Source organism: Nuphar pumila, chromosome 3, assembly GCF_984573655.1.
Source record: "Nuphar pumila chromosome 3, dmNupPumi1.hap1.1, whole genome shotgun sequence".
Taxonomy (NCBI): domain Eukaryota; kingdom Viridiplantae; phylum Streptophyta; class Magnoliopsida; order Nymphaeales; family Nymphaeaceae; genus Nuphar; species Nuphar pumila.
In genome coordinates, this window is record NC_143251.1 from 137,447,502 (window position 1) to 137,475,124 (window position 27,623).

A 27,623-nucleotide genomic window follows, 5' to 3' on the forward strand; every position below is an offset into this window, starting at 1 on the left:
TTCAGTCCATGAACATATTTAGTCACCCTCGCCTTGTCGTCCACAAACAAGCTTGGGCAATAACGCTCCAAGCTCTTAAACTTGGTGGTGTAGTCCACCAGACTCAAGTTCTTCTGTTTCAGCTCGAGGAACTTTTGCTATATCTGCTCCCGTGCATAGGAGAGAAAATAAGTGTTCAGAAATTCTTTCCTGAAAATCTTCCAGGGGATCACCTCATCTTCGTTGTACTTCACCCTTCGTAGGGTGTCCCACCATTTCTTGGCATTGCCCTTCAGATGGTACATGCCAAATACAATCTTCCTCTCCTCGAGAACATGCAAGATTTCAAACGTTGGCTTTATCTCTTCGACCCAGCTCTCTGTGGCTTCTGGATCAGCATTTCGCAAAAAAGTTGGTGGATCCAACTTCAGGAATTTCTCACATGTAACATGGTCAGGGTTTGTAACAACCTCGGCAGGATGCATGCAAGTGGGTGTTGGCGTCGTCTGCGCCTGCACATGAGTAGCCATGATCCTGGTCAAAGTGTGAAGAGCATTCATCATGAAGTCCCTCTGCTCCTGCCAGTCAGCGGGAGCGGCCAAAGTTGAAGCACTCGTCCATTGATACATCTACAACATGAAGAATTTTATTTAAGGTCATATTCTCATCGATCCTACCCTCTTAGAATTGATCTCAAATACAATGACATTAATATAATATATTATCATTCCTAATATATACCAAAAGGAAGTTACTTTTAGATATACTATCATGTCATAACAAAACTTTAAACATTCTTAACAATACTAAATAGCCTTAGCAATGATGGAGACTGCTCTGGAGTATGAGGCTTAACTTGTTGACAGTTTGGACAGGGCTCACTTACCAAAAAGAAAAACTTGATATAAAAACATAGTAAGTATAAGATTTTATGGTGTGCTCTGATACCAAAGTTGTGACGATCCCAACTCTGACCCGTTAAAAAGTGGCAATTTTTTTAAACAATTACGGAAACATTCCCAGAGACCGGGGCCTTACAGTTGTAATCATATCCACAACTACAAGAGATCTTACACTACCATCACTAAAAGCAAACCAACTTTATTCAATCAAATTTATAATATTTAGAGACCAAGAACATGAGCAATAATAATAATCACAATAATAAAAATAATAAGAATAAGTATTTAAAGTAGAGCCCTCTATCCAAACTGAACACTGTCTAGCAGTTATGTAACTCTCATAGCTCCCTGAAATAGCAAATTCAATCACCGAGTCTCAGCAACTGTGAAAAACACAAGGTGTCAAAATGCGAGATCTTGTGTATGGATTCCTATATCAATTCAAATAAGTAGAAAGAACATAAATTAGATTCAAGCAATACTTTTATAGAAAATGTAACAACTATCGCATCTTGCAACTGATCTTTTATGCATTTTAAAAATTATATAACATAAGATATCACATTCCAGAAAACAATAAAATTGCATGATCTAATGCAGAACAGTAAAATGCATGGATTCAATGCACATGCATGAATAACTATATTAAGTTATTATCATAATTTTCTTTCTGTATGCATGTCCCTATTTAATGCACATATTTTTGTTTCTCTTTTTATTACCATAACCCGCAGATACTCAAAACGGGTAAACAATTCTCGAGTTCAAGTTGGATCCTCAGTTGTAGCTTAAGACACAAATTTGTATTTTAATACTGGGTTTCCTACTTGGCCCTCAACTGACTTTAGGATTCAACACCATTCATCGAAACATTAGAATTTAGCATCTAATGTCAGAACATTAGTAAATCAACATCCACTAATGTCACTTTCTTGGTATACTAATGACCACAGTTGTATCTGCACATCACCTCCAGCCAAAGCGGAGAAATCTTCTTAAAATTGTGGCCGGGAGGTGAACCACCTAGTTAGGTTCAAGGGCATAACCACCTAGTTCTAGGATTCTCACACTAAAGGAATGACATTCAAGAAAATATTAATTACATTGTTATCTCGTTTATCTTTTTATTTAAAATACTGATTTATTTCAATTCTTTGTCTTGCAATTCAGCATGCAAAAAGATCAAACATTTCGTTTCGCAATTTAACATGTGAAACTCATCATGGGACCACGACCCGTTATCACATGAAACAGTGCAATTAGTTTAAAAACATTAAGTTGAGTTTTGCAATGCATAAACTCAACATGGAGCAACACCTGCTCAAGGCTCACCCGACCTGCAGTGATCCACTTTTGACCACTGATGCATCAATGCAAAAACCATGATGAGCATGCACATATGACATCATTCATCATGCTCACAAATGCACATTCATGCAACCATAATGATAATGTACATGTATAACCATTTCACTTATACTTATGACCACATGATTGCAAAAGATATTATTCTTTTCACAATTCATTTCATGCCCAATATGTACCAATTCACGTGATCATATTAGTACAACAACAATGTAACTATCAGGATTTTTATTTTCCTTGCATGCATAAGTACATAAACAACATACTAAATGTCATAAGCAGACATAACCAATATTTTTTTTTTACCATTTCAGGCCAGCTTGAGATACAACACATACTCGAGTCCAAGTCATGCTGCCCACACTTGGGACAACACTGATAGCCACATGTATACATTCCAATGCGCATATGTACACATGCATAATAGTCCCATTATAAACATAAAAAAATTGAACATGTACAAACATGCAAAGTTGTATTTTACATATGCATACATCTAACACCTAGCCTGTACAAAAACCAGGATTTTAACATTTATCATTCTAGATACAAACATGAGCATTAGACATATTAATTCTGATCATAACTAGGAAACAATTAACATACTAACTTCTGAACATAAGCATAAGTATTTAACTTTTGAACATGTATAACATCTATACGTAAATCTAAACACACATGTGATTCTGGTTATATTCCAAAGCATGTAAGTATGCACATTAACTTATATATATATATATATTTCTTAAGCATGCCCAGTCAAACATAGTCTGGCTGGGCCTATACTGCACACATGCCTGCGCATTTATTTAATTTGTTGTGTACCTCTCTCAACCAACAATGGCTAGACTTTTTTTCTCTTAAGACCATGCCCAACCGACAAATGGCTGCGCCTACACAGGATGGCCATGGCCTGGCAGACCAACCGAACTTGATTCGGCTAGGCTGCTAGCCGGCCCAAAAGCATAAAAATATATATACCCAGCCGACTCACAGTCAGCTGGGGTTTTAAAATCCTTGCCAACACCCTGTACAGGCCAGACCTGTGCAAAACTACCAAGGCTCAACAAAGGCATACTTCTTTTTTTTTTTAAACAACTCCTGCCCAGCCGAACATGATTCGACTAGGCCTGGTAAGGTAGTACACAATGCATGCATATACAGTTTTATCACCAGATATGCATGTATAGGCAGATTCAAACTCAAGTAAGCATATATATATGGATATTTATGTAAAAAATATATGCATGTTCAGATTTGCATATATTCATAGACTAATAAACATGCTTATGCAAATTTTTAGTTAGGTATGGATGTACAAACAATTTTATTTATAGGAAATACATGCATATGCTTATATCTCTTTGTTTCTTTATGCAGGTATCTGGCCCATCCGAAACCCAGTTCAGCTGGGTCAGTGCCCTGTTAAGACTCACCCAACCAACACAGTGGTTGGGTCCAGTCACACTCATATGCCCAGCTGAACCCAGGGCACGACTGGGCCTGGTGAAAGCATATCATAACACCCTTTTTTTTATTTTATAAAAAAACTAGAAACAAAATCAATAGCACCTAGTTGCTGACCTATCCAGATCTGTCCAGTATTGCAGTGGACAGATATGTCAAGATTGGACGGCAGGTGTGTTGGGATAGATCTGTCACGTCTATCTCGTCTGTCCTGTCGGTCCCGAACTAAAAAGGATCAGACCTGTCCAGATCTATCCGATTGTTTCATGGACAGATCTCTCTCTCTCTCTATATATATATATATGCAAAATATGTACATAAATATTAAATAAGACACATCATTTTATGGATATTGCATCCTAAATTCGAAATACCACTAGATCACCATGTATATGTCGATTTTCCCTATTTTTAAATATGGAAAACTGAATCAGATTTATGATCTTTTTATAAAATGTTGCTTAAATCATATTTAAGCTCTTTTTCCCTATTCAAATCAAAAGAGATGAACCTATATCATTTTTTTTACGCTTGGAAAAGAGGATCAGAGAGATTCGAAGTTTCAGAGAAGATGATGGCTTCTCTCTCCTTCTTCTTCTCTTCGCTTTACCTTCTTTTCCTCTTTTCCCTTTTCTCTCTCTTTGTTCTTTCTTTCTTTTCCTCTCTCTAGTTCACGCCCCCTCTTCTTTTTTCTTTACTTTAAATAAAGAGAGACCCTAGAGGTGATGTCCCTCTAGGGTTTCTCATTTGGGGGCTGGAGAAAAAGTTACTTTTTCTCTAACTCCCTCCTTTTTAGTAACTTTTTCAAACTTTAAATTTTCACTTACCTTTTTTTACTTTTACTTGCCTTTTTCTCTCGTTGTTTTAAGGTTAAAGTAGATTCTTCTAGAGACTTACCATAAAGCAACTTTTGAAATTCAAAATTAATTTATACTTAATATTAATTTGATTATTTATTAATAAATAATTATTCATAAACTTTAAGAGGGTACCTTATCCCTCTGGGGTCTTTTTTAACTTTAATTTGAATATAAAAATAAATTTAAAGCTATATTATCATTGGCTATGGGTTTGGATCTAGATATGGATCTAAGATCAAAATCTATATCTAAATCCCATTTGGGTCCTGAGCTGGATCAACTCCAGATTAATGTGGGTCTTGAATAGAGTCCAAATCCATATTAACTTGAATCAAATACATTTGATCCAGCCTGATCCAAATCTAGACCCGGCCCGTCGAGGCGGTCCCTTTTTGAAAAAAAAATGATTTTCGGGCCAACCGTAACTCGGATTGGGGAAAGTAATATATCGTTGGACTCGAGATTCTGAGACGCATCTAACAACATATACTTTAAATTTCGTTTTCAAAATTTGCCTGAATTTAATCCAAATTTTGCTTGAGTTTAAAGGTAAAAAATAAGATTTTTTTTTTGTACTTTTTAATTGGCTCATTTAGACCTTGTCGATGAGACCTGGGTCGATTCGAGACTCAAAGGACATAGGCCTATTAACGAGGTTTACCCGATTTTTCTTTTATACTTAGCTAAATTTTTGAAAAACTCAATTTCAAGTAAGTGTAAGAATACATGATATTACATAAAGGAAACTTTAGATTTTCAAATTTCTTAAACTTTTTTTGTTACCTTTAAAAATCAACCGCTCACGATGTATCAAAAAACATGATCCAAAGCATGATTCCTATCAAATAAACTAAGTTGAGTACATCCATAAGGTTTAATTGAGAAAATACAACCTACAACCATGATTTATAATATGTGAGAGTAGGTCCCTCTCTCTCTCTCTCTATATATATATATATATAATGAGTGGTAGGTGCTCAATCTATATATGTTTAATAAAAAACTCAATCGCAGGTGTGATGGATGCTCAACATTTTTTTGTACAAAAAAGATTGAAAATCGCTCAAAAATCACAAAAGGGTCTTTAACGACGCTTTTGGGGTGACACTAAAAATAATCTGAAATGGTACCAAGCGCATCCCCGGTTGATCTTTAGGGGCCATTTTTAGTGCTCCTAAAGGTCTCCGTGAAAAAAAGACCTTTAACAACCCTTCAAAAATGCTAAAGGCCTTTTTTTGCACATTTTAGTGTTTTTGTGCTATTTTTTTGTGCATTGACTATTTCTTTCACACGCGCAGTGGACAGTCAGAGCGATTGTGTTCGTCTTGAGCACGTGTGGATTGAGCAACTACTAAATTTTTATATATATAATTTTAAAGCTGTAAGCAGTGAGATTTGAACCCTAAACTTATTGTTTACAATTCAAACACTTCAACCATCCATACTCTATGTATGATATGAATATGCGTAAAATATGTTTACTGTTAGTTAATGAGCCTATATGAACTGAACCGAGCCCAGCATCCATCGCTCGTGTTATGCGTGTCAAGCCTACTTTGCGAGTTTAAACGAGTACTTTACGAGCCTAACACAAGCCAAGCCAGGTTTTGCAATTTTTGGCTGTTTCGGATCGCCGAGCGAGTCCGATTCCTCCTGTATTTAGCTGTTCCGGATCCTTGAACATTTATTTCTGCACGATCGTGGAATTTCTCTGCTGCCAAGGTCTCTCTCTCTCTCAGTTTGAAGAAGACTTTGAATTTCCTCGTCGAGATTTTTTGTTAGATTTCCTTCACTGTTCAGCTCGGATTCTGCCCCAACATTTCTAGGGCTTCAGCGAAAAATTTAGCATTCGTCAAGCTTAATTGGTCTCCCCCCGCCCCGCTTTTAGTCACTTGTTTTGATTTTCTAAAGGTGAATTTCTGGTTTGAATTGCGGATGGAATTGGGGGATTAATGTTTTCTCGGAAATTGTTTTTGATCGAGTAGTGCAGCGGTTTTAGACGATAGTTTAGGTCAGTCTAGTTGATCTTATTTTCATTTATTCATTTGGAATTGGATGGTGTCGACTATCGTATGATTTACGTGAATTTAGGTTTTTTTTTTTTGTATCTGTTTATGACAGGACAGTGCTAAAAAATGGCGAATTTTGATGGTGATTTATTTGAATTTAGGAGGCATTAACATTTGTACCCCATAAAACTCTCTCTCTCTCTCATATTAGGATTTGATTGATTTATCCTATTGCAATTAATTCAAGTTTTGGTCTATTGTTGAACGGAATGGAATGAAATAGCAACGGTTACACAGAATATAGTCCTGCTTGTTCTGTCGCACGCCCCAATCAAGTAACAAATATTAACCTAATTGTGAATCATCGTCGTCGTCTCTCTCTCTCTCTCTCCTTTTGATTTTCTGTCATCAGAGCATAAGCTTTTCTGTTTTAGGTTTTCCTTTATTAGGTTGTGATTCTGTATTTTTATTGTCAGGAGTCTTACACCTCAAGTTGACAGAACAGTGAAATGGGCAATTGCTGCGACAAGGTTAGCACTCCCCCCCTCTTTAAAATAAGGACTCAGATAATCTGATTGTGATATGTGATGGATCTTCTACGAGTGTTTTACACCAACTTAAACTTTCCAAGTAGAACATCGTAGGAACATATAAGTAGCAAGATTTTTTATTTTTTATAGCAATATTGTAAAAGCGTTCTGCTCTGCTCTTTCTCTGCCTATTGTGACGACAAGAGCACTATCTAACTTGCCTAACGGTTATCTTTCCATGGGATGGCTGTGCACATTGATATGTATTATTATTTTTGCACAAAATTTCTTCATGTAGTTATCTTATGAACATTCATTCTGGATATTCAGTGTGCTGATCTCTTTATAAAGTTGCGTGTGTCTGCATATTTGAGTTCTTGCTGCTATTGCCTTTTTGAGCAGGATGTTGTATGTGCTTTGTAATTTGGATAGTCTTTTATATAACTCTCGCTTTAGGAGAACTTATACGTTCTTCCTACTTATGTAGTATGGTAAGCATATATGGATCTGTTACATATTGAGTTTGCTTTTCATTCTTTGATATATCCTGCATTGTTTGCATTTCACATCCTGCTAGGATTTTGTCTTGGCTGGTTTTATGACTTAGCTTTGAGAATGTATTTTTTTGGCACGCTTATTGCCATCAAAAGATGGTTGATGATGTGTTCTGAAATAATATGCATTTTTCAACCATTAATTTTATGAATTGCAGTTGGTTGATTTTTATTATAGATAGTTTCGTATGTGCTTCTTTGCTTTTTGATTGTGAGACCATTAACCTTTTTTTTATTTTAATTTATGTAATCCTGGTGGAAACATTTATTCTACATGAAAATATGTAGGAGCATGCTGATGAAGATGACTCAGATTATAGAATCTTCATGGATAAGAATGTAGAGATTATAAAGAGCCAAGAAGGTTGGGATGCAAAGATATCTGAGGCTAGTAGGGAGGGAAAAGTTGTAAGCTCTTCAGCTTTTCTCTGAATCTTGTCTAACCATGCAAGAGTTGATGCATATTCTTTAGATGAGCAATGTCAATGTGTTTTTTTATCAAGCTTAGTTCTTTTAATATTAATATATCCTTGCTTTTTATTCTTTCGACTATATCTATCTGGCAATGGTTTTGGATCTGCAGACAAAACAATAAGGGAATTTAAGTTGTCCTATGCACTTTGGTTGTAGCTTTCTAGTTTCTATGTAGTGTCTTTGTTCTTCAATGTAATGCTGGACAACTCAAGTGCACTTTGGTTGTAGCTTTCTATGGTAGTGTCTTTGTTCTTCAATGTAATGCTGGACATCTCAAGTGCACTTTGGTTGTAGCTTTCTATGGTAGTGTCTTTGTTCTTCAATGCAATACTGGACAACTCAAGTAAAACTTGAATTTGTGTAGGTGCTAGAAATTTAAAGTGAACATGCACCACTGTGTTAAAATATTATGTCTCTTTTAACTGTAAACTGAAATACCCATCAGGGGTATTTCAGTCCTTTTACTCAATAGGTGTCAGCCACCTTAATGGGCACATTTTTACTTTTTACTTTTTTATTTACTTTTGCCTTTTACACCTTTTTCTTTTTACACTTTTTTTCTTTTTGACCCTTGTGAAAGGGACAACTCCATATAGCTGTTGGAGCTGCCCCGACAATCACAAATGTGACCGTTGGGTGCAGCTCCAACCGTCATATTGAGCTGCACCCTGTGGCTTCTTTTTGCATTATAAATAGGCCTTAGTGGCCCTTGTAAACATATCCTTTTTTGTGAGAGCATATGCAATAACAATGCTTTTGTAAAGCCCCTCTTGGGAACTTATGAATTGAAGTTCATTTTGTTTCATGCTTTTGTGCATGTGTATCCGTGCCTTCGTGCACTTGTGAGTGTTCTCCTTTGTGCCTTTGTGTACTCTTTGTATTTCTTGTATTGTGGTGTTACACACAATCTCTTTTTGTAGAGATTTTCACATGGTATCAAAGCAAGGTTGTTTGGAGAAAGAAATTGGTGTGATTCTTCTCAATATCAAGTGCCTCGGAAAACATGCCTTCAACTTTTTGGTGATTGGAGTGGAGACTCTTCTTCATTCAATATTTTAGAAGATTACTATAACAAAAAAGATTTAAAATCTTATTGTGATACATATTCTTTTCTTTCTTCTTTCCTCTCTAATGGGTGAGAAAGACTCCCATTTTTTTCTTGGTTTCAAGCTAAATGACTCAAATTATCATGTGTGGGCTGAAAATATGGAAGCTCACATCAAAGGGAAAGAGCTTTGGGGTTACATTCAAGGCTCGATTCCGGAACCAGAGCCTAAAATTACTTTAGTTAAAGAAGGGAAAATCAAAATCCTTGAGGGAGATGAAAGAACTAATGCTCTTGAGGAATATAGTAGGAAACATGAGGAATGGGAAATGAAGAATTTCAAGATCTTGTCTTGGATTTTCTCTTCCGTTGAGACAAGGATTAATGCCAACATTATAAAGTTTAAAAAGGCTTCTCAAGCGTGGGAGTATCTTGAGAAGATGTATACTTCTAGGGACTTGTCCCATAAGTATTATCTTCAAAAGAGAGCGTTAACTCTTGTTCAAGGTGATATGTCTATAAAAGAATATTTTGCGTAACTCTCTTCAATTTGGGATGAGCTTGCCATGCTTGAACCCAAGTGGAGTGGAGAAGCCATATAGCTTCGTCATAAGCAATTAGAAGAAGACCGATTCTTCAATTTTTTGAATGGGCTAAGGCTCGAGTTTGAGCAAATAAGATCTTCTCTCCTATCCTCTTTTACCTCTCTCTCTCTTGAAGATGTCTTAACTAAATTAAGTGGAGAGGAAACCCGTATGAGCATTAGCAAGCTAAATCCTAGTGTGCTTGCAATGTCCACAAATCAAGAAGAATGTGACGGTGTTAATGCCGTTTCTAGACCCGGTAACAATTTAAGAACATATAGACCTTCTCATTTTAAGAATCAAAATCAAGTTAATCAAGGAGGAAGAAGAGATTATAGCAAAATCTTATGTCACTTTTGCAAAGAACCGGGTCATATCAAACCGGTTTGCCCAAAATGGAAGAAACTTCTAGCAATGGCAACTGTTAAAATGTAAACTGTAATATATATATATTATTTAATATTATTATATTTTCTTTTATTATTTTCTTTTTCTATTTTTCTTTATTTTCTTTTTTAGCATCTAGTTCAATAGAAACTAGATATTTGATGGAACTTGACTGTGCAAATAGCTGTTGGACTGTAGTTCAACAACTATAATAAATGCTGTTGGACTGTAGTCCAACAACTATAATAAGAGACGTTGGACTACAGTCCAACGTCTCTTTTGGAGAGCTCAAAATGAGCTCTCCTCTCTCTTCCACTTTTTTGTATATATAGGGGTGAACCCCTTCAATGTAAATTACTATGCTTCTTAAGCATTTTGTTCATGAATAAAGTATTATTTATTTTTCAAGTGTTCTTCCTTTTATACCCTTTCAAGGGTCATGCTTGTAGTGTCTCCAATAGACACTTGTTTGTGAGTTATTCGTGCATTTGTTGAAGACCACCATTTCATTACATGGTATCAGAGCTACGAAATCCTTAGATCTGGAAGTGCTTTCACCTTGATTTTCGTGCCACATTTACAAAAGGTGTTTCATCACCTTGTTCTTGGCTCAAGAAAATTTGTTTGAAGAAAGGCGAACTTGTGCTACAAAAAATTTTGGTTTTGTATCCTCTCTTATTCCCTTGTCTACTCTTTTTCTTTTCTTTTTATTTTTTTTCTCTCTCTCCTCCTATTTATTCCTCTCTTACCCTTGTAAAAGATGTATGACAATGATAAGATCACCATCATTCCTATGAAGCTAAATGATACTAACTATGTAATGTGAGCTTCGATTATAAAACACCACATTTGGGGAAAAGGTTTATGGGGTATAGTGGATGGTTCCGATTTGGAACCTAAACTATCTCTTACCAAGAAAGAGGGTGATAAAGAGGTTCCTCTAACGGAAGAAGAGAAGAGTAAGGCGTTAGCCACTTATGAAAAGAAATGAAAAGAGTGGAGGATAGGGCATGCAAAAATTATGTCATGGCTCATCAATAGCATAGACATTAAAAAATGCTCTAGTCTAGCTAAGTTTGAGCATGCCGATAAGGCTTGGGAATACCTCGAAAACATGTATTCCCTTAAAGATATTGCACATGTATGCAATTTACAAGACAAAGTTCGGACAATGACTCAAAAAGATAAAACTATTCGAGAATATTATAATGAGTTGTCCGAACTTTGGGAAGAGTTGGCTCTTCTTGAGCCCAAATGGCATTGTGCCGAAGATATCGAGCTTCGCCAAAAGCAACTCGATATGGAACATTTCTATCAATTTGTGAATGGTCTAAGGCCGGAGTTTGAATCCACCAAATTGACCCTATTACATCGTGGAAAAATTCCTTCTATTGTTGATACTATAGAAGAGCTCACTATGAAAGAAAATAAACTTAGAAAAAGTACTCCAAAAGTTGATGATGACTCAGTTTTAGCTGTATCTAGACCGGGGAATCATACTCGTACTTACAAGCTGCCTCATTTTGGAAGGCAAAACGACGACTTTGATAAAAGAAAAGTTATTTGTCATCATTGTCATGAACCGGAGGGGCACTATAGGCCTCAATGTCAAAAGTTAAAAAGAAGAGAAGAAAAAAGAGTTGCATCTGTTGAATTTGAGTCAAAAGATCAAGATGCACCTGTGTCTATGGCTCAACTGATGGAAATCCTTCAACCTCTTCTCAAAGGGGTATCCTCCTCAACCGAAGCCTCAACTGGAGCGGCAATTGCATCTTTCTCCGGTTCAGGTAACTTTCCTTGGCTTTTAGATTTTGGTGCTTCTTTTCACATGACCCCAAATGTTAATAGTCTATCCGAATGTCTTAAAAATAACTCAAGTGTGTCAAAGGTTTTTACAGCCGATGACACATCTCTTGAAGTAAAAGGAATAGGATGTTTTGAAAATCTTCAAAAATCCATTTTTTTTTTATTTCAGAAGTTAGATATATCCCGAAACTTAATTTGAATCTCTTATCTGTCTCGCAAATATCTGATTATGGATGTAATATATCCTTCTCTTCTCATGCTTGTTGGGTACAAGATTGCCAGTCAGAGAAGCTGATTGGGGAAGGCCATAGAGAAGGAGGACTCTATTACATGGACTTTTTGGAATTACCCAAGAATGCATTTTGTTATAATATTCAGAAAATAGAATTGGATTTATGGCACAAAAGACTTGGCCATCCTCATATGTCTAAAATTCAATATTTTCCAAGTTTGAAAAAATTTTGTAATTTTGAAAAATTTTCTTGTAAAGACTGCATTCTTGGCAAAATGAAAAGGTTACAATTTTTTAGTAGAACTTTTGTTTCCTCACGACCACTTGAGTTAATACATTCGGATGTTTGGGGCCCCGCACCAGTTATTTCCAAAGGTGGTTATACATATTATGTCATTTTTGTTGATGACTTTTCTAGACATACTTGGATTTATTTTCTTAAACATAAATCTGATTAGACATACTTGAATTTATTTTTTTAAACATAAATCTGATGTCTTTGCTAACTTCCAAATATTTCATAAAATGATTAAAAATAAGTTTCAAAATGATATTTTCGTTTTTTGCACTGATTCAGGGGGAGAGTTTATGTCCAACGAATTCAAAGACTATCTCAATTTACATGGTATTACACATTAAAGATCATGTCCACACACTCCACAGCAGAATGGCCTAGCCGAACGCAAACATCGGCACATTATGAAAACTACTAGGACATTGCTAATTGCAAATCAAGTTTCAAAAAGTTTTTGGGCTGAAGCGGTCCTAACTGCCACCTACCTCATTAATAGGATGCCATCTTCCTCATTAAAGAATACAACTCCAATAGAAAAGCTTGTTAATTTAACTACAGATTATTCTAGATTAAGAGTCTTTGGATGCAAATGTTTTGTTTTCACCAACAAAAATGACAAACTCTCTCCTCGTGCAATCCCATGTGCCTTTTTAGGATATGCTGATAATAAAAAAGGCTACAGGTGTTTCGATTTTCAAAATGACAAATTATATGTGTCAAGAAATGTATCTTTTTTGGAAAAAGAAAGCTTCTTTGAATTTGAAAAATCCAAGGATGCCACTGAATACTCGTTTTTAATTGATCCAACTTCAAAATCCAATGAATGTGATGTTGGATGTGACCTTGACAATGATCAAAGTCCTATTGTTGTTGAAAATGATGATAATGAAGAGCAAATCCATAGAGATGTTAGTCTACAATATTCAAGACGTAGAGAGCAAAATCTTCCATGTGCATTACAAAAATACTCTGAAGTCTCACCTAGAAGAACGTCTAGAATCTCTAGACCTCCAGAAAAATTTGTGTCTTATGAATCTTTTTCACCCACGTATAGGGCCACCATTACATTAATATAATCATATGTTGAACCATCATCCTATTCTCAAGCCAAAAATCATATAGAATGGATAGAAGCCATGAAAATAGAATTGGATGCACTAGAAAAGGCCAATACTTGGACGATCCAAGATATCTCTCCAGGTAAGAAACCTATAGGCTGTAGGTGGGTATACAAAGTCAAAACCAAAAATGATGGGACCTTGGAAAGATATAAGGCCCGTTTAGTAGCAAAAGGATATGCCCAAGAGTATGACATCGATTATGAAGAAACATTTGCTCCTGTGGCACGTATGACCACTGTTAGAACTTTAATAGCCTTGGCCTCCATTAGAACATGGCCTATCTTTCAATTAGATGTCAAAAATGCTTTCCTGAATGAGAATTTCGTTGAAGAAGTATACATGGAAGCCCCACCTGGTATTAGTATTCCTAAGGGTAAAACTCTTCGTCTAGAAAAAACTCTTTATGGTCTTAAACAGGCTCCAAAAGCCTGGTATGACCGATTTAGTCATGTTATGCTTGATATTGGTTTTCAACCTTGTTTAACTGACACTGCTTTGTTTGTTAAGAAATCTGATGCAGGCATCATTATTCTTCTTCTCTATGTGGACGATATGATAATCACCGGAGGCGACAAACAGAGAGTTGCAAATATCAAATCTCTTCTTAAAACTCACTTTGAAATGACTGACTTAGGTTTATTAAGATATTTTTTAGGCATTGAAATTGCTTATTCCCCTCGGGGGTATTTGATATCTCAATCTAAATTTGCTCTTGATATCGTTTCCAGGTCTGGAATTACAGATGATAAGAAAGTAAACACTCCAAAAGTTATCAATGTTAAAATGAAAATTGATGATGGAGAACTTTTTGATGATCCTACTCTTTATAGACAACTTGTTGAAGCTCTTTCTTATCTTTCCATTACTAGGCCAGATCTAACTCATGCGGTTCATACAACCAGTCAGTTTCAGCATGCTCCCACCTCCGTGCATATGGGAGCAATTTTGCGTATTATTAGATACTTAAAATCCTTTTTTTCACGAGGACTCTTCTTGTCTGCTTCATCTTCATTAAATTTAATTGCATATACTGATGCTGACTGAGGAGGTGATCCCAATAATAGACATTCAACTACTGGTTTTTGTGTGTTCCTAGGTGAAGCCTTAATTTCGTGGAGGTGCAAGAAGTAACAAAAACTCTCTCTTTCCTCCACCGAAGCTGAATACAGAGCCATGACAACCACCACTATGGAGGTTGTTTGACTCAGACGATTGCTAGCGGATATGGGAGCTAAAGCAACACAAGCTTCAAAGATGTGCTGTGACAACAAAAGTGCGATCTACATTGCAAGCAACCGGACATTCCATGAGCGCACTAAACACATTGAGATGGACTGTCACTATGTCAGAGAGGAATACTTACATGAAACCATTGATCTGCCATATGTTACATCAAAATATCAATTAGCAGACTTCTTCACCAAGCCTCTCGCTGCTCCCAGATTTCACTTCCTCTTAGACAAACTTTCGCTCATTGTATCGTAAGTTTGAGGGGAAGTGTTAAAATATAAACTGTAATATATATATATATATTATTTAATATTATTATATTTTCTTTTATTATTTTCTTTTTCTATTTTTCTTTATTTTCTTTTTTAGCATCTAGTTCAATAGAAACTAGATATTTGATCCAGTCAGGTTCCTGTTGGAACTTGACTGTGCAAATAGCTGTTGGACTGTAGTCCAACAACTATAATAAATGTTGTTGGACTGTAGTCCAACAACTATAATAAGCTCTCTTTTGGAGAGCTCAAAATGAGCTCTCCTCTCTCTTCCACTTTTTTGTATATATAAGGGTTAAACCCTTCAATGTAAATTACTATGCTTCTTAAGCATTTTGTTCATGAATAAAATATTATTTATTTTTCAAGTGTTCTTCCTTTTATACCCTTTCAAGGGTCATGCTTGTAGTGTCTCCAATAGGCACTTGTTTGTGAGTTATTCGTGCATTTGTTGAAGACCACCATTTCATTACACAACTACATCTCAACCATCCAAAAAGGAATCTTCAAAAGAAGCTCTATCTATCAATCAAATTGTGGAGGCTCTTCAACCTCTTCTAAAGGGAGCTATTTCCGGTGCCGCCGTATCCACCTCTTCTCCTCCAGGTAAAACTTCTTGGCTCTTAGATTCGGGTGCATCCTTTCATATGACCCCAAACATTTCATCTCTTTCCGAGTATTCTAAAAATGTGTCATCTTCTTTTGTTTCGACTGTGGATGATACTTCTCTCGAAATTAAGGGAATTAGAAATTTTAAAACCCAAAACTTCTTTATTCCAAAAATTAGACTTATACCAAAATTAAATTTAAACTTGCTTTCCGTTTCTCAACTCACGGACCTTGGGTGTAACATTCAATTCTCATCTAATAAATGTTTAATACAGGATCACTGGTCCGGGAGATTGATTGAGGAAGGCTCTAAGAAATGAGACTTGTACTATGTGGACTTTCTTTAAATTCCTAAAAACACCTTTTGTAATGTGGCCCAATATAAAGACATAAATGTTTGTCACAAGAGACTTGGTCATCCTAACATTGCCAAGTTATCCTATCTACATTTTGTTAAAGATCTTTGTAAAAATACTTTCTCTTGTAATGATTGTATTCTTGAAAAAATGAGAAGAATACCTTTTGAGCCAAGAACTATGTTTAGTACTAAACCTTTTGAAATTATTCACTCGGAGGTTTGGGGACCGACACCTGTCATATCCAAAGGTGGTTTTGCTTACTATGTGATTTTTGTGGATGATTTCTCACGATATTGTTGGATATATTTTCTCAAACATAAGCATGAAGTTTTTTTATGTTTTAAAACATATCATATGATGATCAAAAATCAATTTAATAGTAATTTAAAGATATTTAAGACCGATTTCGGAGGTGAATATCTCTCTAATGAGTTTAAGAAATATCTTGAGGATTGTGACATTGTTCATCAAAGATCGTGTCCTAAGACCCCACAACAAAATGGTTTGGCCGAAAGAAAGCATAGGCATATCATTGAAACCACTAGAACCCTTCTCATTTCTCAAAATATTTCTAAAAATTTTTGGGCCGAAGTGGCTCTTGCTTCCGTCCATCTTATCAACCGACTTCCATCCAAAAATTTAGATAAAATTTCTCCCTTTGAGATTCTATATGAAAAAGAACCCGATTATAATAGGTTGAGAGTTTTTGGTTGTAAGTGCTTTGTTCTTACCGATAAAAATGATAAACTCTCACCAAAAGCCATTCCTTGTGCTTTCCTTGGCTATTCGGAAACTAAAAAAGGATTTCGATGTTATGACTATAAGAATGATAAATTATATGTTTCAAGGAATGTAACTTTTTTGGAAAATGATAGTGGTTTTGAAAAAAATGAATCTCATTTAGAAAATGCTGATTACTCATTTTTTTTTGACCTTTTATCTAAGGATGATGATATCTCTAGTGATGATGAAACAACATATAATAGTGAAAATGAAATGGTTGTGATCAACAATAACTCTAACCCTTCTACCCCTCAAGAAGAAAATGTATCTAGAGAACCCATCACTTATTCTCATAGAGATAGAAGCACCTTTAGGAGTGTTATTGAACTATATAATGAACCTAATGAGACTATTTCCACTCATGATTCTCATCTTAGGAGAACTGAAAGAACTAGAAGGAATCCCTCTAGATTCGTATCTTTTGATTCTTTCTCTCCTAAATATCGAGTTTGTTTGAGTGCCATTCACTCTTATTTTGAACCAAAATTTTTTGGAGAAGCCAAACAATGTACTGAATGGAGAGAAGCCATAAAGAGTGAACTCAAAGCTCTTAAGAAAGCTAACACTTGAGAATTTCATTCTCTTTCCAATGACAAGAAAACTATAGGATGTCGATGGATGGGTGTTCAAGGTCAAGACTAAGAGTGATGGTTCTCTTGAAAGGTATAAGGCTCGTCTTGTAGCTAAAGGGTACAATCAAGAATATGAGATTGATTATGAAGAGACATTTGCTCCAGTAGCTCGTATGGTTACTGTCAGATGTCTTATCACCATTGCTTTAATTCAAAAATGGAATATTTACCAAATGGATGTCAAAAATGCCTTTTTAAATGGAGATCTTAATGAAGAAGTTTACATGGATGCTCCACCTGGTATGAAAATCCCTAAAAATAAAGTTCTTCATCTTCGTAAAGCTCTTTATGGACTGAAACAAGCACCCAAGGCTTGGCACGATAGGTTTAACAATGTAATGACTGAAAATGGTTTCACTTCATGCTATACTGACACTGCATTGTTTGTTAAGAAATCTGATGTAGGGATTGTTATATTATTGTTATATGTTGATGATATGTTAATAACAGGTGATGATATCAAAGGAATCAAGAGCATTAAATCTATTTTGACTTCAATATTTGAAATGTCAGACTTAAGATTTCTGACATATTTTTTGGGAATTGAGGTTGCCTATTCTCAGAGAGGCTATTTTTTGTCTCAAACTAAACTTGCTTGTGAGATTCTTGATAGATCAGGAATCACAGATGACAAGGTCTGCGAAACTCCTGAAATTGTAGGTTCAAAGATGAAGATTGATGATGAGATTCTCCTAAAAGATCCCACACCTTACCGGCAACTGGTTGGATCCCTAACATATCTCAGCATTACCAGGCCTGATATTTCTCATGTAGTAAATGTTGCTAGTCAATTTCAACATGCACCTACTATAGTCCATATGAGCGCCATCCTTCGCATCATCAGATACATAAAGGGTACAGTAAACAAGAGAGTATTTCTATCTTCTACGTTTGAATTAAGTTTAATTGCTTATACTGACTCTGATTGGGGAGGTGACACAAATAACCATCACTCCACCACTGATTTCTGTATTTTTTTAGGTGAATCATTAATCTCTTGGAGACGCAAAAAGCAACAAAAAGTATCGCTTTCATTCACCGAAGCTGAGTATAGAGCCATGACATCTACTACCATGGAGATTGTTTGGATTCACAACTTGTTGGAAGATATGAATATTCAAGTTCAAGGGCCCACAAAATTATGTTGTGATAATAAAAGTGTAATCTACATTATAAAAAATCACACATTTCATGAGCGCACGAAGCATATCGAGATGGACTGCCACTATGTTCATGAAGAATATTTAAGAAAAACCATTAACCTTCCTTATGTTACATCAGAATATCAACTGCTAGACTTCTTCACCAAGGCGCTGTGTTCTCCAAGATTTAACTTCCTTCTTGGCAAACTTTCGGTCGTGACACCCTAAGTTTGAGGGGGAGTGTTAAAATATTATGTCTCTTTTAACTGTAAACTGAAATACCCATTAGGGGTATTTCAGTCCTTTTACTCAATAGGTGTCGACCACCTTAATGGGCACATTTTTACTTTTTCTTTTTTTATTTACTTTTGCCTTTTACACCTTTTTCTTTTTACACTTTTTTTCTTTTTGACCCTTGTGAAAGGGACAACTCCATATAGCTGTTGGAGCTGCCTCAACCGTCACAAATGTGACCGTTGGGTGCAGCTCCAACAGTCATATTGAGCTGCACCCTGTGACTTCTTTTTGCATTATAAATAGGCCTTAGTGGCCCTTGTAAACCTATCCTTTTTTGTGAGAGCATATGCAATAACAATGCTTTTGTAAAGCCCCTCTTGCGAACTTATGAATTGAAGTTCATTTTGTTTCATGCTTTTGTGCATGTGTATCCGTGCCTTCGTGCACTTGTGAGTGTTCTCCTTTGTGCCTTTGTGCACTCTTTGTATTTCTTGTATTGTGGTGTTACACACAATCTCTTTTTGTAGAGATTTTCACACAGTGGTCCAAAACATAGTTACTAGAGTTGGAAGCTGTTGTGAGAAGCTTGTAAAGTGGAAGCAAGGAAGTGAGTGTCAAATTAAGCATAAAGTGTGAAGCATGACATGGAAGTGTGTAAGAAACAACAAAGAAAACATTTAGGAAGCAATACAGAAGTGGAAGTGGAAACAGATAAAAAACAAACTGAAAACGAGTAGGATGATATAAAAATCTTTACAGTTAAATTTAACATATAGTAATATAAAAAATGCAAGTGGAAGTGGTTAAAAATGAATGATAAGTGGATGGAAACAATTGTGAAGTGATTGGGAAGGCCCTTCCCGCTAATAAGAAGCTGATATCATAAATGCTCCTCGTAGAGTTGGCTGCATCCTCTCTCTCTCTCTATATATATATATATACATTAGCATTTATGAAAACAGCTTCTCATTTATACTCACATACACACACTAATGAGAAGCTGATGTTGTAGTGCTCCTCATAGAGTTGGCTGCATCCTCTCTCTCTCTCTCTCTATGTGTGTGTGTGTGTGTGTGTGTTTAGCATAAATAAATCACCTTCTTTTCATATTTTTTAGATAGGACTTTATGGATGTGATCTATAAGTTTCTTTAGTAGAAAATGAGTTTTGAGTCATGATTTTGACACATAAGCAGGTTTTTAAGGGCTTCAAAAGTCAAGGGCCCACAATGCACTAAAATTTCACAACTCAAAAAATCATATGTTTAGATTGAAATAATACAATCCAACTTAGCACATCTATGTGGTCAGATTGAGTTGATAAAGCTTAAACCTATGATTTCCAGATCAATACTTATGTGTCTTCAATAACATAAAATATTAACCCATAAATAGATAATAAATAATATACATAGGATAAATATTTGGCACTGTCTACAGTATGTACAATCTAGTTGGAAAATCATAGGTGCAAGTTGTATCCACTCAATCCTAAGTAGTTAAAAGCTCTAGCTGACGCCTAGGTGCCAGCCCCCTAAAAGGCCTAGTCGGGATCAAGAAAAGAAAGAAAAAATTAAAAACAAAAATTACAATAAATTCTTAAAAACAACATAAAATACACATTCAACACAATTCTGAAGCTAAAAAACCGAGACCTTAAACAAATCATGAATGAATCTAAATAATTAAAAATAATTACATTTCTAACATTCAACTTCATCTAAACAAATATGTTTAGCTGTGTCACCTAGAGACGCATAAAAGAAAAAGTAAAAATCTGTAAAGCATAAAAATAAGAGAAAAAACTGAAACACTTATATATTTCAAAATACTAAAGTAAAACATGATTATAATGTTTTAAATATTATAAAAGTTATATGTGTTAAAAAGCATGAACTTTATGATGTTTGATCGTATGCATGATTAATGTGATAATTGAGATCCGCCTTCACAGGCGAAGTGCTCGTAAAGGCCAAAAGAGCCAGAGCAATTTTGAAAGATGAATAATACATGCATACACACACACACACACACACACTAAAGGAATGCACCTTCACAGGCGAAGTGCTCGTACGAGCAAAGGGATCCGCCTTCACAGGCAATGTGCTCATAAGCACCAAAAGAGCCGGAGCAGTGCTGAATGATAGGGAACATATAACTGAATCATAAAATGTTGGTTACCTAGAAGGGGTACGTGGGCCATCGATACCCTGGAATGCCCACAAGAGGTACATACAATGATAAATCACTTGTTAAGAAAGAAATACTCCTTGTCTCCCATTCAGGTCTATGCCTGCCTTGGAGAGGATAGGTATAACAACTCCGATTGACATTGTTGTTAATAAAATGGGCTCTTGAGTGACAATGACTCAACGTCCTTGGTCATCGGAGGTAGGAGACAGGATCTACCACAAGTATATCTTAGGTTGGTAGTTTTCATGGACTTCTGCATAAGAATATGATGCATCTTTGCCAAACACGCCCTAGTAAAACTTCTCTTAATCATTATACCGTATTCTGATTGGCTCTAGTGGTTAGTTAGTCGTACGAGTTATTAAAACACATAAAATAATAAACCTCCTTACGGTCTCAGCCATGGTTGTCAGTTGAGGAAGCGGGAGCGGGAGCGGGAAGCGATACAGGAAGCGAAAACGGGAAGCATGACACTTTCAAAATTTTAAGAAGCGGGAAGCGTGGGACGACTTAAAAGCAAATCAAGAATCGTCTCGGAAGCGACCTGGAAGCGAAAAAATAAATAAAAATAAAAATACAAAAAATGAAAAAAGGGAAGAAGCGCGGGAGAAACGAGGGGGAAGCATGGGAGAAGCGAGGGGGAAGCACACTTCCCATAAATGAGAAGCGCGCTTCCCAAAAAAAACTGGCGCTTCCCGCCACATTTCGAAAGCGCGACGTTTTGCACTTTAGAGAAGCGCGCTTCCCCACTAGGCTAGGCGCTGTCGGTAACTCTGGTCTCAACTGTGTCATGATTTTTTCCTTCGAGCACCTGCTGCAAGAGTAAATATTAAAACAAAAGATCTTGCTCACGCTGTTTATTTTATTTTATTACTATTCTTGAAACATGTTATTTTTCTCTGAATAAATCTATGCATATATGTTGATGAACTGTGACATCTGAGTTCTATAACCCCCACCCAATAAAACCACCCCATCCCTCTCTTTGTTCTCCCGATGCCCTAGACCCACTCGCTCTTGATTCCCCGCTCTCTCTCCCTCTCTCGATTTCCCTCTTTGTCTCCCTCTTGATTACCCATCTCGTTCCCCCCTTTCTCTCTCTATCTCATCTTCCCCCTCTCTCTCTCATCTTCCTCATCTCGTTTCCCCTCTTTCTCTCTCTATCTCATCTTCTCCCTCTCTCTTTCTATCTGGTCTTCCCCCCCCCCCCCCCCTCTCTCTTTCTCTCTCTCAACACTCTAGTGAGTAGTGACCTTTCGGCGACTGAAGGGCTCACCTCGCAACACTCCAACGACCTTTGGCAGATGGGGAAGAGGTAGGAGCATCTCTCGGCGATTGATATAGGGTATTTTCAGTTTTTAGAGTGTTTTTCAGTTTATATTTTCAGTTTATAATTTACATATATTCAATTTATATTTTCATTTTGTATTTAGTATATATTTTCAGTTTGTATTCAATTTATATATTCACTATAGCATATATATTTAGATATTTTCAGACTGAATATAGATTATTTAGACATTTTCATCACCATTAAGAATAGTAAACTATTAGATATATTATTAGATATTCAGACTGAATATAGATTATCTATTTTCAGACAGAATATAGATTATTATTTATCAGATATTCAGACTAAATGTTAAATTAATTCATGTTGTCTTGTTGGAAAAATGGATTTTGATTTTTTGAATTTATTTTGTATTAATGTTATATATATATATATATATATATATATATATATATATATATATATATATATATATATATATATATATATATAATCGCCGTGTCCCTGTACCCACATTTTTTTGAATTGCCGTGTCTACCCGTACCCATGTGACATAGATATGACCCAATGGGTGTTCTTGCAATTTACAATGGTTAAATAAGAGGCCTTCGAGAAAAGATTGCTTTTTTCTTTTTTGGTAAATTGCAAATTTACTTGAAATTCCTGATGCTCAGCTCACTGACTATGGCATTATGGAAACCCTATATGTGATTCATATCTTTTGATGATTGACTATGGAATTACATGATCCCCTATATATAGTTCATATCTTTTGATGCTTAAGATTTATGTTAAAATAGCATCTCTCTCTCTCTCTAACCTTCTAATGTATATGACCAGTTATTTCAATGCTTAAACACCGTCTTCCATTTGCTTTGGCTGGTTTTAGTCAACAGCATAGTTTGCTTTAGGAACAATTAATATATCTGCTGAATGAATGGTGATAAAATTAGATTGGTGACATTACTTCATATATCTGAAGTCATCATTTAAATGAAATCTTACAGGCATATAGGTTGCTGGAAAAAAATTTAGGTCTATTCCAGTTCTTTTGAAATTTGTGGATTTTATGTTTTGGATGATGTTTATTCTTTTCTGGGATTCCATATGTTTGATCTCTTTGTTAGCTTTTTTGGAATCCTATGTATTTTTTGTTCTACTATCAAATATTAATTGCCGTATACTCTTCAGGTTGTGGCAAATTTTAGTGCATCCTGGTGTGGTCCTTGTAGAGTGATTGCCCCTTACTATAGTGAGCTTTCGGAGAATTATCCTTCACTGGTTTTCCTGACGGTAGACGTTGATGATATGAGTGTACGTTGCACTTGACCTTAATGCTTTTTCTTTTAGGTGTTGCAACCTGGGAAAGGTTCCATGCTATTGAATTTCTCTATACTTGTATAACAGCTCCTTTGGCTCTTTTGCTGTCCAGTATAGTGCATTTTTTTGTCTGAGCAAACTGTGTTGTTAAATCCACTATTTTCTAAATTTGTTCTGGTCTTCACATGGACGATTAGTGCATGACATATGTCAACTTAAAGCAACACCACATTGGCATTTGGCACGAACATTGGACATGGTACAATGCAACTTGAACACAATCAAACATATATTAGACATGGTCAACACTTTTATGAACTTGATCCTTTTTTCTCTTGTTTTTGTTTTTTAACTTGTCACTCATGTATATTTCAATTTTTGACTTGCACTTTATTATCTAATTTCTATTAATTGTAACAGTTTAAGATTTTTGTTCAAGAATTTGCAGTTTTAAATTGTCATTTGTGTTTTGTTGCTTCAGATTTTGTGTCCCCTACTTTTTCACAAAACTCCTGTATCATGTCAAGCATGTTGTGTGTGTATGTCCGGTATATTTTCACAAAACTCTTGTATCATATCAAAAATGTTCCTTCGTGTCTTGGCCATGTTCATGTGACAAATTCCGATGCATATTTCTGTTAAGAATCATGAAGTACTAAAAATATGGAATTATTTGTTTCAGGAGTTGTAAGTTGATAAAATCATGGCGTACACAGGAAATGTCTTAAGGCATTTTTTTTTTGTTTACCAGCATAAATGCTGTTTTGTGATAGGCTTATCAACAAGCTTTTTTTGTCACTGCTAAAATGGTTAAAGATGTAAGCTGAGGCCCTGTTTGGATCTATTTTTATTTATTGAGTACATGTATAAACTTAAGCACATTTTATAAAGTAGAATCTTAACTTTATTTTTAATTAAGTGAATGTTTGGATCACCAACTGTTTAAATTATAATAAGAAGAAAAGATCAGTGGGTAATGGTGATGATGGTGAGGGTAGATGGTGGTGGTGGCAGTGGTGGATGATGGTGATGATGACAATGGTGGTAGTGGTGATGGTGGTGGTAATGGTGGAGAAGTGGTGGTAGTGATGATGGTGGTGGTTGTGGTGGTGATGATGATGGTGGTGGTTGTGGTGGTGGTGATGGTGGAGAAGTGGTGGTGGGGATGGGGATAATGGGGAGTAGAATGAAAGAAAATAAGTAAAAAAAAGTAGGTCTCCCCCTGCTTTTGAAAAAAGGGGCAAAATTTATAAAAAATCATTAAAAAATAAAAACTTGCTATTTAAAATAAGCATAAATGGCAAAAAGCAACTTATAAACTGATCCAAACTTGGGGTGATTCAAAGTTTGGGGAAGACTGGTTCTTATTAATTAGTAAATTGGATAATCATCTTATATGCAGACACTCGGTCCATAAATATGGAACCCAGGGTAAAAGACATCCCTCATAATGAACACACTATCACTAGAGGCTTTACAGCGGGCTGCTATTCTGTTTTCAATGCTTATGATATCATGTCTTCATCAGGAAAAAGAAAGTTCCACAAGTCATCTTTATGCTAAAACAGAGATAATGCTGTTAGCTGGTTAATGTTTTCTGAAAATAATTTGTTTAATATGCCGCAGGAATTCAGTTCATCGTGGGACATACGCGCAACACCTACCTTCTTCTTCCTTAAAGATGGGCAGCAGGTAGCTGACAAACTTGTGGGTGCTAATAAACCAGAACTTCTGAAGAGGATCACAGCCATTGTTGATTCAACCACACCACATGTGCAATGATTGGATGTACACATTCTGCAATTTATCTTGCTACAAGTGCATAATTTGTTGTATTTGATGTCTAGTCTTCCTGTTTATGATTTTTGTGTGGAAGCAATCACGTAAATGCCCATTTTCTTTTAGCTTGAGAAAATGGTCACGGGTTAGGGGGTATGGTGTTTTTCTATGTTGGTTCACAATGTTTTTATTATGGGCAGCCATAATGATATCCATCGCCTGACCTGTAAATCATCTCTTCATTGAACTCTGAATATGTTGTTGAAAAAATAAAAAGTAATAGAAGAGATGGGAAAAATATGTCATTGCTAATATCTGTGTGTGTTTTTAAATGTTGTTAAAACAGGTGGAATATTTTTTGAAGAATAAGTAATCTATAGAATTACTAAGATGAATAAAAAATACTGGGATATTAAGTATTATAATCTCAGAATACAACTGCCATGATGTTTCTCTAACTTGTTCATTATATTCCAATAATATTGTGATTAGGGGTGTCAAAGGGTCGGGTTTACGGGGACCCGACCCTACCAAACCCTATAGGGTCAGGGTATGGTGATAAATAAAATGACCCGATTAAGACTCAGGTCCGGACCCGAAGGTCCAATTAATACATGGAGCTGGGTATAGTTTGTGAAATTTTATACCAGACCCAAGCCCGTTTCGAGTAAGACCTGCAATTTTTCAATGTAAAAATGATGAAAAATATTATTTTACCAAGTATGGCGTGGGTCTGGTTCATGTAGTTCTTATCGGGTATGGTTTCTTTTATGGTGGGTCCGATTAGACCCGGGTTCTGACTCGATATCATACCCGAAAATTGGGGTCAGGTTTGGTTTCACTTGGGACCGAACCAAACCCGACCTGTTGACACCCCTAATTGTGATACTTTCATGGTGCTCTAAAAAACTGTTAAATGGAAAAAATTATATTTTCAAAATATCACATTCTTTTTTTCATTTTTTTTATTTGTAACTTGAATAAATTGCACCCGACACAAAGACTTGGTCACGCTGGTTCAGCCTGTCATACCTTCGGTCAAAATCTAAGGCTAGGACCTCCATTCTATGCCAACCCCCCTTGGGCCACATTCTTAAAATGCAACAATTCTATTACAATATTAAGACTTCTTAAAAATATTTAAATTTTGTCTTTTATATTTTATATACTTGCCTATATTTGTAAAATTGTATACATGCTGATATTTTTTTGAGAAAAATAATATCTTTTTAATGAAAAATGACCATACTATCCTTGTGAAATTGCACATTTTCAGAAAAGCCTCACAATTTGCTGAAATCCACCTCATGTCTAGAATTTCAATTTTTAACTTTTTTAAGACTTTTTTACCCCTCCACAAATATAGTACAATGTTCGCAACTCATACTTGTGAATGTCCTAAAAATGTTTGAACCTCCTTTTACCCCAAAAAAATTCGAATAAGGCCACAAGCGAAAGGATATTTACAAATATATTACAACCTCTGCAACTCATACTTGCGAATGTCGCTAAAATGTGTGAACCTTCTTTTACTAAAAATAAACAGGCATAGGCAGAAGGACATTCACAAATTCAGTATGACTTTCGTAACTCACAATTGCGAATGTCCCCAAAATGTGTGAATCTCCTTTTACTAAAATCGCATATGAGACATAAACAGGAGGACGTTCACAAATGTGTAAGGACATTCGCAAATATGAGTGTATTTAGTTAAAAGAGGTTTGCACATTTTGAGAGACCTTCACAATGTCCCCAAAATGTGCAAACTTCATTTTACTAAAATCGCATAAGGGGCATAACCAGAAGGATTTTCGCAAATATGTGAGGACATTCTCAAATATGAGTGTATTCGGTAAAAAGAGGTTCACACATTTTGGAAATATTCACAAACTTGAGTTATGAAGGTCGTACTATATTTGTGAATGTCCTTTTGCTTGTATCATTGTAAAACACAAGATTTTTCTTCGACAATTAAAATGAATACATGATGAATTTTTATGTGTATCTATGACTTAGTGTATTTTTTTGATTTTCTTGATTTCAAATATTATAAAATCCTGTCTCAAGTTATGAAGAACATTACAAGAATAATTGTAAAATTCAAAATATGTATACTAAACAAGAAATTAAAAGATTTGAAATTTTTTAGATTTTTGGATATTGGATT

General features: G+C 35.6%; 1 protein-coding gene across 3 annotated transcripts; it reads left to right on the forward strand.

Moving 5' to 3' along the window:
- The first annotated feature begins 6,259 nt into the window (after positions 1–6,259).
- TH9 (thioredoxin H-type 9) lies at positions 6,260–25,754 on the forward strand. 3 transcript variants are annotated; one of them, XM_090002016.1, is made up of 5 exons: positions 6,260–6,295; positions 7,059–7,112; positions 7,955–8,074; positions 23,549–23,671; positions 25,304–25,754. In XM_090002016.1, the coding sequence occupies exons 2-5, from the start codon at positions 7,092–7,094 to the stop codon at positions 25,457–25,459; spliced, it is 420 nt and encodes a 139-aa protein (XP_089858142.1). In that variant the 5' UTR covers positions 6,260–6,295; positions 7,059–7,091; the 3' UTR covers positions 25,460–25,754. The 3 variants fall into 3 exon arrangements, with proteins under 3 accessions (XP_089858142.1, XP_089858144.1, XP_089858143.1); XM_090002018.1 differs by lacking the exon at positions 6,260–6,295 and adding an exon at positions 6,470–6,484; XM_090002017.1 differs by lacking the exon at positions 6,260–6,295 and adding an exon at positions 6,570–6,584.
- The last annotated feature ends 1,869 nt before the right edge of the window (positions 25,755–27,623 follow it).